The 16,411-nt window shown below is 46.9% G+C and overlaps 1 protein-coding gene across 1 annotated transcript in view; it reads left to right on the top strand.

Moving 5' to 3' along the window:
- The window catches only part of Armc9 (armadillo repeat containing 9), a 128,799-nt gene that overhangs the window by 22,159 nt on the left and 90,229 nt on the right, over positions 1-16,411 (top strand). The window contains exons 8-11 of the mRNA XM_038339038.1: positions 551-708; positions 4,835-4,933; positions 14,323-14,357; positions 15,655-15,766. Coding sequence (XP_038194966.1) covers positions 551-708; positions 4,835-4,933; positions 14,323-14,357; positions 15,655-15,766 — 404 coding nt within the window. The remainder of the gene's footprint in view (positions 1-550; positions 709-4,834; positions 4,934-14,322; positions 14,358-15,654; positions 15,767-16,411) is intronic.

Below are 16,411 nucleotides of genomic sequence, written 5' to 3'. Positions count from 1 at the left end.
GGTGTGCGGCACTACATACCCAGCAGCAGTTGATATCCTTAAACATGATCGCGTCGTTGGCACTTGCCTGCTGCTCCTGCAAGTGCACCTTCTGCCCACAGTTACGCTGCTGCCATTGTGTGCGGGGGTCCCATTTTATTAGCTACCCATGTACCATTGGGCATCTAGGCTCGTTCTGTGTGTTTGTTATTGTGAATGCAGTAGCAGTAGAGCGGATATGCTATTCTTGTGGTGGGACAAAGAGTCCTTAGGGTGCATGCCCAGGAGTGGTATAGCTTGGCCCTTCGACCTTTGCAGGGGACCTCTATCCTGCTTTCCATAATTGCCGCCTGTGCTCACTGTCCCACCATCAGTGGACGAGCGTTTTCCCCCACATCCTCGCCAGCATTTGCTGCTGGATTTCTTTTTCATTATTGTCACCTCTTAAGCAGTGCTGTGAAGGATTGAGACAGAAGGCTTGGTAGCCTCAGAGAAGAGCATGGCTACTTGATTCTGGGTTTGCTGCCTCTGCTGTCCTTTTGTCTGCCTTCAACGTCGACTCTCTTCCTAGAAATGCTGCAGCAGCTCCATCAGCAGCTGGTGGAGGCCGAGCGCCGGGCCATGACCTACCTCAAGCGGTACAATAAGATCCAAGCCGACTACCACAACCTCATTGGAGTCACAGCCGAGCTGGTGGATTCTCTAGAGGCCACGGTCAGTGGCAAGATGGTAAGGAACATCCCTTTGTGTATTTCAGAGAAAGTATGTGGAGCCTGGGCTGCATTGCTGTGGGACTCCTGGCCCTCACTGATGGTGCCTGCCCTGTATTTCAAAAGGCCAATGTACAGCAGCCGTGCGACACTTGCAGTATTTTACCTCATTCTGAACACTGAACACATGCTCTTCATTGATGTCAGTTTCTGCCTTATTCTTTTTTTTTTCTTTTAAAATGTTATTTATAGCTGGGTGATAGTGAGTGACATACACCTTTAATCCCAGCACTCAGGAGGCAGAGGCAGGCAGATCTCTGTGAGTTTGAGGCCAGCCTGGTCTACAGAGCGAGTTCAGGGACAGCTAGGGTTGTTACAAAAAGAACCCTGTCTTGAAAAACAAAACAAAATACAAAACAACAACAACAATAAAACAAAATGTTATTTATGGGCCCATTGTAGTAGCATACACTTTAATCACAGTACTTGTGAGGCAGAGGAAGACAGAGCTCTGTGAGTTCAAGACCAGCCTAGTCTACATAGCAGGTTCCAGTTTAGCCAGGCCTACATAATAAGACCCTGTCGAGAGAGAGAGAGAGAGAGAGAGAAGAGAGAGAGAGAGAGAGAGAGAGATGAGAGAGAGAAAGAGAAGAGAGAGGAGAGGAGAGGGTGTGAGATATAGAGAGAGGACTCTATAATCCGAGAGTCAGCGTCGATCGGTCGAGCTATAGGAGCAGATAGTAGCACACTCTCCTTCTTCTACCTTCTAGCCCTTATCTCCTCCCGACACCCACTTCGAGTAACAAGGTATGAGCAGAAGTGTCTTGGATTGACCGAGTCAGCACAGGAAGAGCCATTGCTTACTGTCCCGGGCAGGGAACTGATCCCCAGCTCTGTGTAACACATAATTTTGTTGTTGTTACCAGATAACTTGTGATAAATGGCTAGTGTAAAGAATAAGGTAGGGGGGACTGGAGAGATGGCTCAAAGGGTGAGGACCCAAGTTTGACTCTAACATGATTTTTGGAGGAGAGAAACTGTGTTCAGCCTTGAATAGGCATGTAGAAACTCAAATCACACAGAAAGTCTGCAAAGAAAAGCACACACTCCCTTTTGTCTTCTCTCCTATTACAAAATAGTGCCTCCTTCTGGGTGTGCCTCTAGCAGCCAGGAGAATGTGATACTTGGTGCAGCTTGAGGGTCAAAGATGAGCTCTGAGCTCCTGCTACTGACTTCTCAAGCTGAGACTTGCAGACATCAATGCAGAGATGCTGAGATGAGGCACAATTAATAAAAACTCAGAGTCAGAATTTGGGTCCAACCTGGAGCTCCAAAAAGCAAAACAGTCAGCCACTGGCTCTTACCTTGACCTCAGTCTGAAATGGCAATGTTTCCTCCCAGAATCTCAGAATGAGACTGCGCCTAAGAGCTGTCTTTCCCCGCTTTATATTCCTCTCTAGAGCTGGGAATAAAGGTGTGCACCACCGTCATTAAAGGCATGCACCACCCATTTTCTATGTGGCTACTGGGATTAAAGATGTGTGTCTTTATGGCTACTGAGATTAGAGGTGTGTGTTACTATAATTTGGTTTGTAAGGCTAGCCTGGTCTACAGAGTGAGTACCAGAATAGCCAGGGTTGCACAGAGAAATCCTGAGGAAAAACACTTTCCCTTGCATTGGATAGGGCTCAGTTCCCCCTAAATTGACATAGTGGCTTCTGGAAGTGGTCTGGCGCCCTCTTTTGGTCTCCTTGGGGAACCAGGCACGTATGCAGTGCCCTTACATGTAAACACATAAAAATACAGAAATCTTAAAAAAAAAAATGGGCAAAACATAAAGGATTCATCTAGATCGTATATGTATAGGTGTTTTGCCTGCATGTGTGTTTATTCACCATGTGTATACCTGGTGCTCACGATGGCAAGAAGAGGGGCATCAGATCCTGTGGAGTTAGAATTATAAGTACATGTGAGTTCACTAATGTGGATGCTGGGTATTGAACTCAGATCTTCTGGGAGAGAGCAGCAAGTGCTCTTAACCATCGAGCCATCTCTGCAGCCCCATAGCTCGTCTAGAAAGATGTGCTTATGACAAAAAATTGAAACAATGCAGAGGACCCCACCATGCTTTCACCCCCCTTTTGACATAGATATTAATATATTCTTGCATGTGATTTCAGTACATTTGTGTGTGTGCATGCAGGCTTGCAAGTGCAGACACATGTACCAAGTGTTCTTAGATTTAGTTGCGGTCTTATGACCCATCACCCCACTGAAACTTGCTACTTATTTCCCATTTATCACAGTGTGTTGATGGTCTTTGCCCTCCATCTCTTTTCTTTAGAATCAGTGAGTCCTTCCTCCCTCATTCTGCAAATGCTTATGCAGGATTCCTTCTTAAGGACGACCCACTAGCAGCTCACCAGTGATGAATACTGAGACCTTGTTGCTGTGCTCCAGGGTTATATCAGAACGTGTTTCTCTACACGTTTACTTCAGTAAACACCATCCGTGGTTACACTTTATAGTTGGGTGTGGTCGTGCACACCTTTAGCTAGCACTTCCTTAATACCAGACATGCTGGCCTCATCGCTCCTCAGTATGAACCAAGCAGGTAGGCATCTTTTATCTCACTGATGGCTCAGGAATGCAGCTGCTCATTTTGTCAACAATCAGGAACTAGACTCCAGATCTTCCGATTTGAAAGTGCCATTCTTCCCACTGCATATGGCCACCTACTTTGTGCCTTGAATTTACAGGTTCAGCTGAGATACCATTTATTTTCCATGAACTTGAAATGCACTGAGTGGAATGGCACCCTTCAAAGTAGGGCAACTGTGATTTTACCTGTATTCAGTTACCTTTTTCTTTCTGACACAAGGTTTCTCTGTGTAACAGCCCCAGCTGTCCTGGAACTTGCTCTGTAGACCAGGCTGGCCTTGAATTCACAAAGATCCAATTGCTTCTGTCTCCTGAGTGCTGGGATTAAAGGTGTGCACCACCACCAGCTCCCAGCACTTTGTAAAAATTATTTTTTAGTTGTATATGCATTGGTATTTTGCCTGCATGTTTCTGTGAGGGTGTTAGATCCCCTTGAACTGGATTACAGACAGTTGTGAACCACCATGTAGGTGCTGGGAATTGAACCCTGGTCCTAGGGAAGAGCAGCCAGAGCTCTTAACTGCTAAGCCATCTCTCCTACCTCTGTAGTCAGTTACTTTTATCTCTTGGGTCAGTGTGTTAATTCCTCTCCAGAGCTCTGAGGTTGTGGTGGTTCCTTTTAATTATCCACCTGATACAATCTACATCCACCTAGGAAGTGATCTCAGTGAGGGATTGTCTGGATCAGGTTGGCCTCAAGGCATGTCTGTGGAAGAGTGTCTTGATTGAAGCTAATTGATTGGGAAGACTCAGCCCACTGTGGACAGCACCATTCCCTAGATCTGGATTCTGAACTGTGTAAGAATGGAGAAATCAAGTTAAATAGAAAGCATGCAGCATGTATTCTCTCCACCCTTGACTGGATGTGACTGGATGCTTCAAGTTTCTATTACCAACTTCTCCACAGTGACGGGCTATACCCTGGATTAGTGATCTAAAGTAAACCCATTTTTCCCTATGCTACTTTTTGTGTCTTAGTTAAGGTTTTATTACTGTGAAGAGACACCATGATCATGGTAACTCTTATAAAGAAAACATTTTGGGGTGGCTCACTTACAGTTTCAGGGGTTCAGTCTGTCATCAGAGTATCATCATGGCAGGGAGCATGGAGGAGCGCAGGCCAATGTGGTGCTGGAGGAAGAGCTGAGAGTCCTACATCTTGCAGGAGAAAGGAAGTCAACTGAGGTGTTGGGCAGTAGCCTGAGTGTAGGAAACCTCAGAGCCCTCCCCCACAGTGACGCTCTACCTCCAACAAGGCCACACCCACTCCAATAAAGCCACACCTCCTAATAGTGCCCCTCCCTATGAGATTGTGGGGGACAGTTACAGTCAAATACCAGAGTAAGGTAATTCTGTCACGGCAGCAGAAACTCGGACAGAGGATAAAGTGTAAGATGGTCTTCTAGTGTGGCTCTTTCATCAGCTCACCTATAGGAAGTGCTGAGATAGCATCCTTTCACCTGATGGCCTTGTCCTTCTTGCAGATCACCCCCGAGTACCTGCAGAGCGTCTGTGTCCGCCTCTTCAGTAACCAGATGCGGCAGAGTCTGGCACACAGCGTGGACTTCACAAGGCCTGGGACGGTGAGGCACCATGAGGGAGGGTGTCCTGGATTGGTCCCCCCAGACTTAAAGTGAACTCACTAAAGAGAGTGAAAGTGTGTGAGAAAGTGACATCCAGGAGACTAGGATGCAGTTGTCTTTGGCAGTCTGGAAATTCCCAGAAGGAAAACAAAGCTGTTTTTGAGGAGGGTGCAGCTGAGGGTCAGCCATTGGGGTGAGCAAGGAAAGATGCTGCTCCTGGGCACTGAGGTTTGGGAGTCGGGAGGATCAAATAGAAACCCTGCTTTGTCTTTTGAAAGAACTCTTAGGGCTGGGACGATGGCTCAGTCAGTAAAGTGCTTGGCGTGCAAGCGTGAGGACCTGAATCTAGTCCCTGAAGCTGGGACATGGCTGACTTCCTATTGCTGGGAAGGCAGAGAGGTAGGCAGGTCCCTGAGGCTCACTGCCCAGCCTGTCTAGCCTACCTGGTGAGCTTCAGGGCAGTGAGAGGCCCTGTCTCAAAGTAAGGTCGGTAGTGTCTAATAATTACAACCAAGTCTGTTCTGTCCTTCACACGTACATGCGCACATACGTGTAAGAGAGCTGAAGGTGAAAGATTGGATGGCTTAAGAAAAGGTGGATTTCTTTTTAACTTTTTATCCAGAAGAGTTACAGGCTTACAGAGAAGTCATAAAAATAGCAAGGGACGCTGGAGTCTTCCTTGAGCAGCGTCTGTTTGCTCCCTTTGTGCGCGTCTGTGAGTTCAGTATGTGTGTTTCTGCCCTCTGCTGTGTCTCCATACACACATGAACATATGCAAACACGATAGGTTTTAGTAAACATTTGTACATATTTTTCAGGTGGGTATATATTTATTTTTGCTTTGCCTTGTTTTGTTGAGACAAGATCTCATATAGACCAGGCTGGCATTGAACTTGCTGTCTTGCTGATCTTGCTGATTCTTAAATTTTGCTCCTCCTGTCTCTAACTCCCAAGTGCTGGGATTACAGGCATGGGACACCACACCTGACTACAGTGTGTATTTCTTGTTTTCTTTTAGAGATTTATTTTGATGACTTTTAATTATGTGCAGCTGTAGTGAGGGGCTGTGGGCTGTGTTCCTGCTTGACTCCCGGCCGCCTGGCTAGCTTATGCCCCAAATAACAACACACAAACTGTATTCATTTAAACACTGCCTGGCCCATTAGTTTCAGCCTCTTACTCACATCTTGACTAACCCATATCGAATAATCTGTGTAAACCACGAGTGGTGTCTTACCGGGAAAGATTCAGCATGTCTGACCTGGCAGCTGGCTCCATCATGTCTGACCCAGAGAGGAGAGGCATACTAACTTCTCTTCTTCCCAGCATTCTGTTCTGTCTACTCCACCCACCAAAGGGCTGGCCTATCAAATGGGCCAAGGCAGTTTCTTTATTAACCAATGAAATCAACTCAAACAGAAGACCCTCCCACATCATGCAGCATGTCTCCATGGGCTCTGTGCATGTGAATGCATACAGGCCGGAGGCATTGGATGCCCATAGCTCTTCAGTGCTGGGGACTGAACTTGAGTCCTGGAAAAGCAGCAAGTGCTCATCTGCTGGGCCATCTCCAGTCCTCAGTGTGTGTTTTTCAGACTTGACGGTGTTAGTCTCTTTGTGACCCCAGGACTAAAGAGGCCGAAGCAGGAAGAATTATAGCAAATTTGAGATCAGCTTGGATTACACAGGGAGGGTGAGATGTTACACGTGGGCTGTAGGAGACTATCTCAGAAACCAAATCAAACAGAGGTAAAGATGAGAATTGCTAGTCTCTTACCCGACCACATAATTATCAGCTCCAGTAAATTTAACATCTGTCTGTCTGTCTGTCTTCTCTGTCTCCTTATAGTCATTTTATCTAATCTGTCCATTTCCGTTCTCTGTGGAGCTAGTACTGCCCTTCATAGCCACCCCTCAGTAGGCAGGGGTCCATGTTGTGTGAGTCATCTGGACTCTAGCTCCTTCGATCTGGACTATTTTCCTGCTCTTCTCTTTGACTTTCATTGTGTTGACACATGAGGAAACTCTAGTCCCCAGACTACCGCTTGGCTGGGCATGGTGGCACAAGCCTTTAATCCACTTGCAGGAGACAGAGGTAGGTGGATCTCTTGTGAGTTTGAGGCCAGTCTGGTCTACAAAGTGAGTTCTAGGACAATCAGGGCTACCCAGAGAAACCCTGTTTCAAACCCCCCGCTCCTCCCCCCAAAGAAAGCAAAGCAGACTACCCTCCTTGTGTTTTGGTATTGTTTTGTGATTGGGCTCAGGCCTTGCATCCCATGCTGAGTGTCCGGGGGAATGGCACTCTCTTCTAGGACAGCACACCTTGAAGTGCATGGTATCAGGTCAGGGCCTCCTAACCCTGGATGGCACCAGTGTCCCCAAGGACATCCTCAGAGTTGAGGAGCCATCTATGAATCCCAGAGCTGCAGCCTGCCTGCTGCCTGGTCAGAGGCCCTGGTGACCCTCAGTACCCTGTGGGCCAGCTCAACTTTAAATAGGATTTACACGCTCACATTAGAATCTTCATAAACAGGGCTGGAGACATAGCTCAGAGGTTAAGAGCACTGACTTCTTCCAGAGATTCTGAGTTCAATTCCTAGCACCCACATGGTGGCTCACAACTATCTGTAGTGAGATCTGGCGCCCTCTTCTGGCTTGCAGGGATGCATGCAGGCAGAACAGTGTGTACACAATAGATGGATAAATCTTTAAAAAAAAATCTTCATAAACAGAGGTTGTCTTTACTATTAAAAACAAAATTACAGCTTCCCTAACTCTCAAGTAGATTTAAAACGGCTTATTGAAAGATAAATACGAAAAATGAAAAAATATATAGATTAAAAATAGATTATGGATGAAAGGAAACAAAGAGTAAGCTAAGCCAGGGTGAAGGGTGGTTGAGCAGTGCCTGTCGCAGTCACTGCACCTCCGAACTGCTGGCCCCAGGCTGGCCCTGAACCTCTTCAGCAGCCCTGACAAAGGAGACTGCAGCTTCATGACTCGCTGTGCCGCTATAATGTGTGGGGTAGGAAATTTTATTAGGTAATATTCTGTGTGTCCAAAGCACCATGATGCATGCTACCCACGTGGCCAGGAAGTACACCCAAAACTGACTCCTGTGCACCCCCACACATCCCTGAAGTAAACTCTTATAAGTTCTCTGTATGCCCTTCAAAATTAAAATAAAAAAGGAATGAAATTTTCTTTTTCTTTTTTTAACATTTATTTATTTATTATGTATACAATATTCTGTGTACATGTATGCCTGCAGGCCAGAAGAGGGCAACAGACCTCATTACAGATGGTTGTGAGCCACCATGTGGTTGCTGGGAATTGAACTCAGGACCTTTGGAAGAGCAGGCAATGCTCTTAACCGCTAAGCCATCTCTCCAGCCCAAGTAATGAAATTTTCAAGTGTTCATACTTTATAATTTAAAAGCAAGTTAAGTTTGTTTTTAAAAAAGATTTTATGAGTATGTTAAATACATTTTTACTTTTATTTATTATTAATTAATTTATTTGGGTGGGTTGAGATAGGGTCTCTTTCTTTTTGTTTCTTTTCGAGACAGGGTTTCTCTGTAGCTTTGGAGCCTGTCGTGGAGCTAGCTCTTATAGACCTGGCTGGCCTCGAGCTCACAGAGATCTACCTGCCTCTGCCTCCTGAGTGCTGGGATTAAAGGCATGCGCCACCACCGCCCGGTGAGATAGGGTCTCTTTTTATAACCCTGGATTGCCCTGGAACTCACAGAGAGCCACCTGCCTCTGCCTCCTGAGTGCTGGAATTAAAGGTATGCACCACTATGCCCAGCTAAAATTAATATTTATTTTTAAAATTTTAATTTTCTGTGTATGATCATTTTGCCTATATGCTTTCTGTGCAGCACATGGATGTAGTACCCACTGAGGCTAGTAAAGGGTGACAGATCCCTTGGGAGTGGAGTTACAGACAGTTATAAGCTGCCTGGAAATCAAATCCAGGTCTTCTGGAAAAGCAGCTAGTACTTCTTAACTGCTGAGCCATCTCTCCAGCTCCTATTTGTTAAAAAAAAAAAAAGAAAAAAAGAAAAAAAAAAAAGGCCCGATTGTCAAACACTGCTGCTAGCAATTAGCCCAGTACTGAGGCATAAGGCGGTTGCTCATATGTTCTCTATAGGAGGGATATGGTCCAATTTGCAGCTCAGTTAATTCTGACATGTTTATTCAAGTACCAAGGATCTGTCCCCAGCGCTGCTGGCCATGTTGGGCAGTCCTTACACAGGGACAGATGGAGACTGGGCTGTACAGTCTGTGCCTTAAGATGTGACCATGGGAGGTTTAGTTTGTTTGTTTGTTTGTTTGCTTGCTTGTTTTTTGAGACATGGTTTCTCTATGTAGCTTCGGAGCCTGTTCTGGAACTAGCTCTTGTAGACCAGGCTGGCCTCGAACTCACAGAGATCCATCTGCCTCTGCCTCCCAAGTGCTGGGATTAAAGATGTGCGTCACCACCACCCAGCTAGGACTCGCTGTTTTAAAGATATAAAATAAATGTTGGCCATCCAGGTTTAAAGAATATGCACTCCTGAGAGGCCTATAGGATAAAGGACTTCAAGTCAGGCAATTGATCAATCACCTAAAACCTGCTAGTGGTTGTAAAATTCACTGTACTGGTTTCCGGTCTGGACTTCTTCACATATCCTCTTCCGAACCAGAAACTAGGACAGAAGAACTAATCAGAGGGTTTGTAAGGATCACCATCAACACTGACAGAGCTCCTGTTGGGGAGCATGGGCTTCATTTGTGGAGAGATGGGTCCCTACTCTGAGTTCAGGAATTGTATCAGTCTGAATAGCCTACCAAACCTGTACTACTGCCCTCACCACAGAGAAACCACACGGGGGCAGCATAGATGAGCAGGAGCTGGCCTTACCACACAGCCGCCACACGGGGGCAGCATAGACAGCAAGAACTGGCTTAGTTTCTCTAGCGGACTTTGCAGTCAGCAGGAATGGCTGGGAGGGTGAGCCAGGAGTGCCCTGTCCCACAAACCTCTACCCAGAAAGAAGAAGGACCACATTGGCAGAAAGCCTCACACACTCCAGGAGAGGAGGGGGGCTCTTGTGCCTTGTCTCCTCATTCCCAGACTGCTGGGTCCAAAGCTGCCTGTCTGAGCTGGCTGACGGATCTAGTTGCTCCCAGAAGGACTGGCCCTGGTGAGATTCTGTTCTTCTGAGGTAGAGAAGTCTCCTAGATGTCCTGTACCACTGAATTCTGCATGTCACTTTGTCCCTGTATGGCTGACCTAACCCAAGTTTTCCTCATCTTTGCCTTACGAGGGCCAGAACTGGGGTAGATAGAAATCACATTATGTTCTCAGCCACCTAGTAAAAGAAGTATGAGTCCTCCCCTGGGCACAGGAGATGAGACGGCTTTCTAGGATTCTGGAAGGACATCCATGCTGCAGTGACATTTTCACACCAACCAGCCATTTGTTTGGGTAAAATGCTATAGGGGTGGCCTATGTGGTTGTTGAGGGTCTGGGGCCACATGGGTTGTGGTGCCCCTCTCTCAGAGTGGCCAGTGTGGTCATTGAGGATTGGGGCCACAGAGGTTTTGCTCTCAGCGTGGCCTGTGTAGCTGTTGAGTTGACTCTTCCTGTTGTGTAGTCCTTGCTCTGGTTGAAGCTCAGCATCTATACCCTCCTCCCCTCCTGGTGACTAGGTCTTCAAAGGGTACATGCAGCTGGCCTCATGGCTCTACTTCAGGCTCAGTGTGGTGAGACAGTCACCTGCTGAGATCCTGTCCCCTTGCTGTTACCTCACACACATATGTGTGTCCTGTGCCCCCACCTCAGTCTATGACAGTTCATACCTTTCTACTTTAATCAGCTGGTACCATTACTGACCATTAGCTCTGACTTTCCCCTAGCTCCTGACATTGTCTTCCAGCCTCTTTCCACAAACATTTTATGTGCCCACCATCCACTCTGCCCTGTTTCCTGTTGTGGAGAATGACACTCTGTGAAGCACCTGGAGGTCACCCGTGTGCACTGGTCATCGGGATCTGACAAAGAGGCTCATTTCTGCTGTTAGTTGCTCAGTGTGGCTGGGACTGACCCAGTTTGTGCCTTCTTTGAGCTAGGACCTTCTCTGTGTCTTGCTGGTCACTCAGCTTTATGGGTGCATCTGTTTGTTTATATTTTGTACCCCAGGAAGGAGTCAGGTATCTTAGTGGTAGCAATCACGTCACCCCTTTGCTAGATGACCCTTTGCTTCCCGGGAAAGTGGCTCTCTTTCTGTACATACCTCTTCTGGCTACGCAGTCCCTCAGGGACGATCCCCCAGTTGCAGGCTGAGGCCTTGGGTGTCCTACTGTGGTCTGAGCCTCTCTGGAGTTTCCTCAGGAGTGTCCACAGTCCTTGTTCATGGTGCACATTAGCTTAGCATGGCGGAAGTGTGCCTGGCTGGTCGCGTGGTGCTGAGGGTGTCAAGCTGCCACCCCTTCTCTGCTCCTAGATAGGCCAAGCACTTCTTCCTTCTAGCGTTTGTTTGTTTGTTTGTTTGTTTTGGAGACAGGGTTTTCCTACATAGTTCTAACTGTCCTGAAACTCACTCTGTAGACCAAGCTGGCCTCAAACTCACAGAAATCCATCCACCTCTGCTTCCCGAGTGCAGGGATTCCAGGCATGTGCCACCGCCGCTTGGCACTTCCAGCCTTTCTGTGCTCACATTTTTCAAAACTGTGTTTGCAGGCTAAACCTGGCCCAGAATACACTAACTTTGATTTAGGAAGCATGCTGCCTAGTGAGATTCCTGGCTCACTGTTGTGCAAGGCACTTTGGTAGAAGGCCTCTCTCCCTCCTGAACTGCCCCTAGGAGTACTTTCCTTGACATCACACCTGCATGGAGCTCTCCAGTCTCCACCGATGACCTTCACAGCCTGATGGTGCAGGTCCTCAGGTGGTTCCCAGCAGCTGTCCCAGGCCTGCAGCTGGCCCTCACCTCTACACCAGTCCTCAAGCCACCTCTGCTGGGAAGGCGGGGCTCCTGGGCTTCCAGTGCCTGGGGAGAGGTGAAGTGTTCACCTTTGTCTCCACAGCTAAGAATCCCAGGAGCTTTCACTAACCGATTCAGTAGTTGACACCTTGGTTTATGACTTATTCTGCTGTGTCCTCTGTCTGTGTCCTGAAGAAGCTTCCCAGCCTTCCTTCAGCGCTTCCTCAGGTGGACTCCACTGCTAACCTTTCAGGGAGGCTGGGAACACTATCTGCCGTCTGTGCCTCACCCTGCAGCTGTCGTGGCAGTCAAATAGCACCCTCTAGGACCAACTCAGGCCTCCATAACAAGGGCGTCCTTTCTGGGCTTGGTCCTCCAGCATTCAGAATCCACTGTTGGGCCAGGCAGTAGCGGTGCACACCTTTAGTCCCAGCACTTGGAAGGTTGTGGAAGGTGGATCTCTGAGCGTTCAAGGCCAGCCTGGTCTATATAGTAAGTTATGGGACAGCCAGGGCTACAGAGAATCCTCCCTCAAAAAAATATAAAAACAAACAAAAAAATCCACTTGCCTCAGTAGAGGGATTCGTTCTGACTGAGAGGGATTTTCTCCTGCTGGAGCTATCACCTGCCAGCTGTTGGGCTCTGCATGTTCTGTACACACTGCGGTGCCTACAGCCATGGAGCAGTGACACAAATGCAGACAGCAATAGCTGCGATCTTAACTGGCTTAAGAGCCTGCAACAGATACCTTAGAGACCAGTGCCTGCCTAGGGTTGCTCAGCACAAGTTCAGCCTGCAACAGATACCTTAGAGATCAGTGCCTGCCTAGGGTTGCTCAGCAGAAGTTCAGAAAGCCTCTTGGTGTTTGTGTGTGGTGACCAACACTTCTGGGCTGGGATATGGCCCAGCCTGTAGAATGCCTCGCGTGAGAGAAGCCTTGGGTTTAATCCCAAGCACTGTACAAACCAGTAGTGGCTCAAACCTGCAGTCACAGTAGTCAGGAGGACCAGAAGTTCAAGGTCATCTTCAGTTAACTAGTGACTTTGAAGGCAGCCTGGGCTACCTGAGGTCCTGTCTCAAAACCTATAGGACAGAAGAAGTAGAGTTTGAAGTCCCCGTATCTTGAGTTGCTTTCTTTCCTCTGCTTAGTTTTTCTCAGGTCTGTTTCATCCCGCCCTCCTCTTCTTTTTTTCTTTGCAGAGTGAGGGTACTAGGCAAACACTCAGCCATTTGGCTCTGCCTATCCTCTTCTCTCCAAGTCCTTTGAAGCCAGTTTCAAACACTGTCTCACCAATAAATAAAATACCCACATCTAACAGAGAGATTTAAGAAATAAACTCTAGGAGGCTGGAGAGATGGCTCATTGGTTAAGAGAGTAGATTATTCTTCCAGAATACCCTAGTTCAATTCCAAGCACCCATATGGCAGCTCACTACTGTCTGTAACTCCAGGACCCAGCACCCTCACACACATAGGCAAAACAACATACATACAGGCAAATTACACATACATACAGGCAAAACACCATTAAAAAATAAGAAAAAAGAAAAGAAATAAATATAACCAACAAACAAATAGAATCAACAAGAACCCTCCACACCAGTTCAGCCTTTATTGAAATTTCTTTTTTGTTTATTTGTTTTGTTTTGTTTTTTTCAAGACAAAGTTTCTCTGTGTATCTTTGGAACCTGTTCTGGAACTCACTTTGTAGACCAGGCTGGCCTTAAACTCACAGAGATCCACCTGCCTCCGCCTCCTAAGTGCTGGGATTAAAGGTGGCCACACAGCCAGCCTAAACTCTTAACGTCTAGAGTTTCTTTTACATTTGGTTTGTGTTGTCCTACACATAGCTCATATATTAAATATTCCTCATATTTAATCTGGCAATGCCCATGGTGAAGAAAACATGATGGTGTACTTGCACAGTGCACATAAGCTAGATGGGACTCAATAAAGGAGGTGGCGAACTGGCCTGCCCAGGATGAAGGGGCGAGGTAAAAGGGAATTGTAAATATTTTCCTTTATTTATGTGTATCGATGTTTTACCTGCAGGTATATCTGTGTGAGAGTGTCTGATGCCCCGGAACTGGAGTTAGAGACAGTTATGAGCTGCCAAGTGGGTGCTGAGAATTGAACCTGAGTCCTCTGGGAGAGCAGCCAGTGTTCTTAACCACTAAGCCATCACTCCAGCCCCACCCCCCTGTAAATCTTTTCTTTTTCCTTTTTTTCCCCCAAGGCAGAGTTTCTCAGTGTAGCCTTGGCTGTGCTGGAGTCCCTCTGTAGACCAAGCTGGCCTTGGAGGCCACTGCTGCAGCAGACACTTTGCAAATGGCTGCTTCTGTGCTGTTAACTGGGTTGAGGGCTAATGCACTGCCGTCAGTGTTTAACACGCTCTGTTTGCTCCTGTCCTCCCCGCAGGCCTCAACCATGTTACGAGCCTCCTTGGTTCCTGAGTAAGTAATCGTGCTTAGAAGTCTTTATTAACTGTATTCTAAAATTTGACTTACTTTTATTTTATGTGTATGGGTGCTTTGCCTGTGTGTATGTCTGTACACCACCTGCCTGCCTGGTGCCTGCTCAGGCCGGAAGATGGCATTGGATACCCTAGAACTGGATTTACACATGACTATGACCACCATGTGGATCCTGGGAACCAAATGCAGGTCTTCTGGAAGAGCAGCCAGTGCTCTTAACCAAAGAGTCATCTCTCCAGCTCCATATTCCTATCTATATGTGAAACTGGAATTCAAGATAATTTAACTAAACATTCAACTACATGTGGATATGGAAGGAAATAGCAACAATTATAAATAATGCTAAACTAGATTTATCTTTTAATATTGATTCTTATAAAGTAACATGAAATAGCAAAAAAACCTGTTGGCTTACTCCTCTGATATTCTCTAGAAATGAATTCTGTCCTCCTGCCTCAGCCTCCAGGTTCTGAAATTATAAGTATTAGCCATGTACCCAGTTTGTTATAGTAATTTTGAGATGTAAATAGATGATTACAAAATTCTTTTTAAAAATTCTCTTTTGAAAATATGTTCATTTGTGTGTGTGTGTGTGTGTGTGTGTGTGTGTGTGTGTGTGTGTGTTCCAGCTTACCTATATGTATACCACATGCACACAGTGCTTTCAGAGGCTAAAAGAAATTGGAGTTACAGATGGTTGTGACCTGCCATCCATGTTGGTACTGAGAATAGAACCTGGGTCCTCCGCAAGAGCAGCCAGTGCTCTTAACTGTTGAGCCATCTCTCCAGCCCCCCAAGACTTCCCAGTGTTAACATTTTACACAAGCCCTGTGCGGTTAGCAAAGGCAGAAGGTCAGCATGGGTGTGGGGTTGGGTTTGAGTGACACAGCCCTGTAATCACTACACTTGGGAGGCTGAGGTGGGAGGGTCAGCCTCGGCCACACAGTGAGACCCTGTTTGAACACTAAAACACAAACAAAACCTAGTATGCATTTTGTCTTATTATAGAAAATTTGCATGCCATTGAAATCTAAGAAGAAATAAATTTAGACTACATAAAATCCATCAGGCAAGGCTGAGCTGGCTGAGCTGGGTGGGGGCCTGGCCACTAGGCTCCCAGTGGAAGAAGGCTCTGTCTATTTTGGGAGCCCACAGTTGTGGTGGCATTTGAGCCTCTGATGGTTCCTTGAGTCTACATCAGTATCTGATGTTCAAGAGATGGAATGACATGTCTCTTTGCCCTTTTTCTTCTCTTTGAACTTGCAATGCTGAGTAGGAAGTTGAAGGATGTCCCATTACTGCCCTCCCTGGATTATGAGAAACTGAAGAAGGATTTGATTTGGGGCAGTGACCGCTTGAAAGCCTTCTTGTTGCAGGCTCTGCGCTGGGTAGGTACCGTCCCCTCGAAGTTAGAAACAAACAACAGAAAAAACTCAGCACTGCTTTTCCTGGCTGGCTACCTGGTAACTTGGCTGGTATCTCATAACCCCTCTGTTTAAGATTCCTTCCTGCTGCCTGCCACCAAGACCTGGGGTTAAAAGCTGCTCTAGCCAGGTGTGGGAGCACATGCCTTTATTCCCAGCTAGCAGAAGGCAGAGGTAGGTACAGTTCTGAAGTTCAGGGCCAGCCTGGTCTATGCACCAGGTCCAGCCCAGGGCTCCACCTCCACCCACAGCTCCTGAGTAGTCCGTAGCCTTTTTCTAAAGCACTCTATACTGCTGTCAGTTACCATTGCCTGCATGTGGACTGAGGCTGCCTCTGCTGTTCAGCCCTTACCCGGTCAGGTGCTACAATCAGCTTGGAGCCTTCATGTTTGTTAGAGCCCAGTCACAGCTCCAGAGACTGCTGGGTACAAGACTGGCAGGTTAGCTCCACTGGGTAGGCCTCAGGACAAACACAGGCCTTATTTGAATTCCCATTCTTCAGTCCTTAGGTTGACCAGTTGAAGCCAGTGGTTCGTTTTCAAGTGTTGCAGACCCCCCCTACACCCTCAAATTATTGAGGCCCCCAAAGAGTTTTGTTTATGTGGATTT

The sequence above is a fragment of the Arvicola amphibius genome, chromosome 8 (genome assembly GCF_903992535.2).
Source record: "Arvicola amphibius chromosome 8, mArvAmp1.2, whole genome shotgun sequence".
Classification (NCBI taxonomy): domain Eukaryota; kingdom Metazoa; phylum Chordata; class Mammalia; order Rodentia; family Cricetidae; genus Arvicola; species Arvicola amphibius.
The sequence above is the reverse complement of the archived record's forward strand: the minus strand, read 5'-3'. Positions and strand labels throughout refer to the sequence as shown.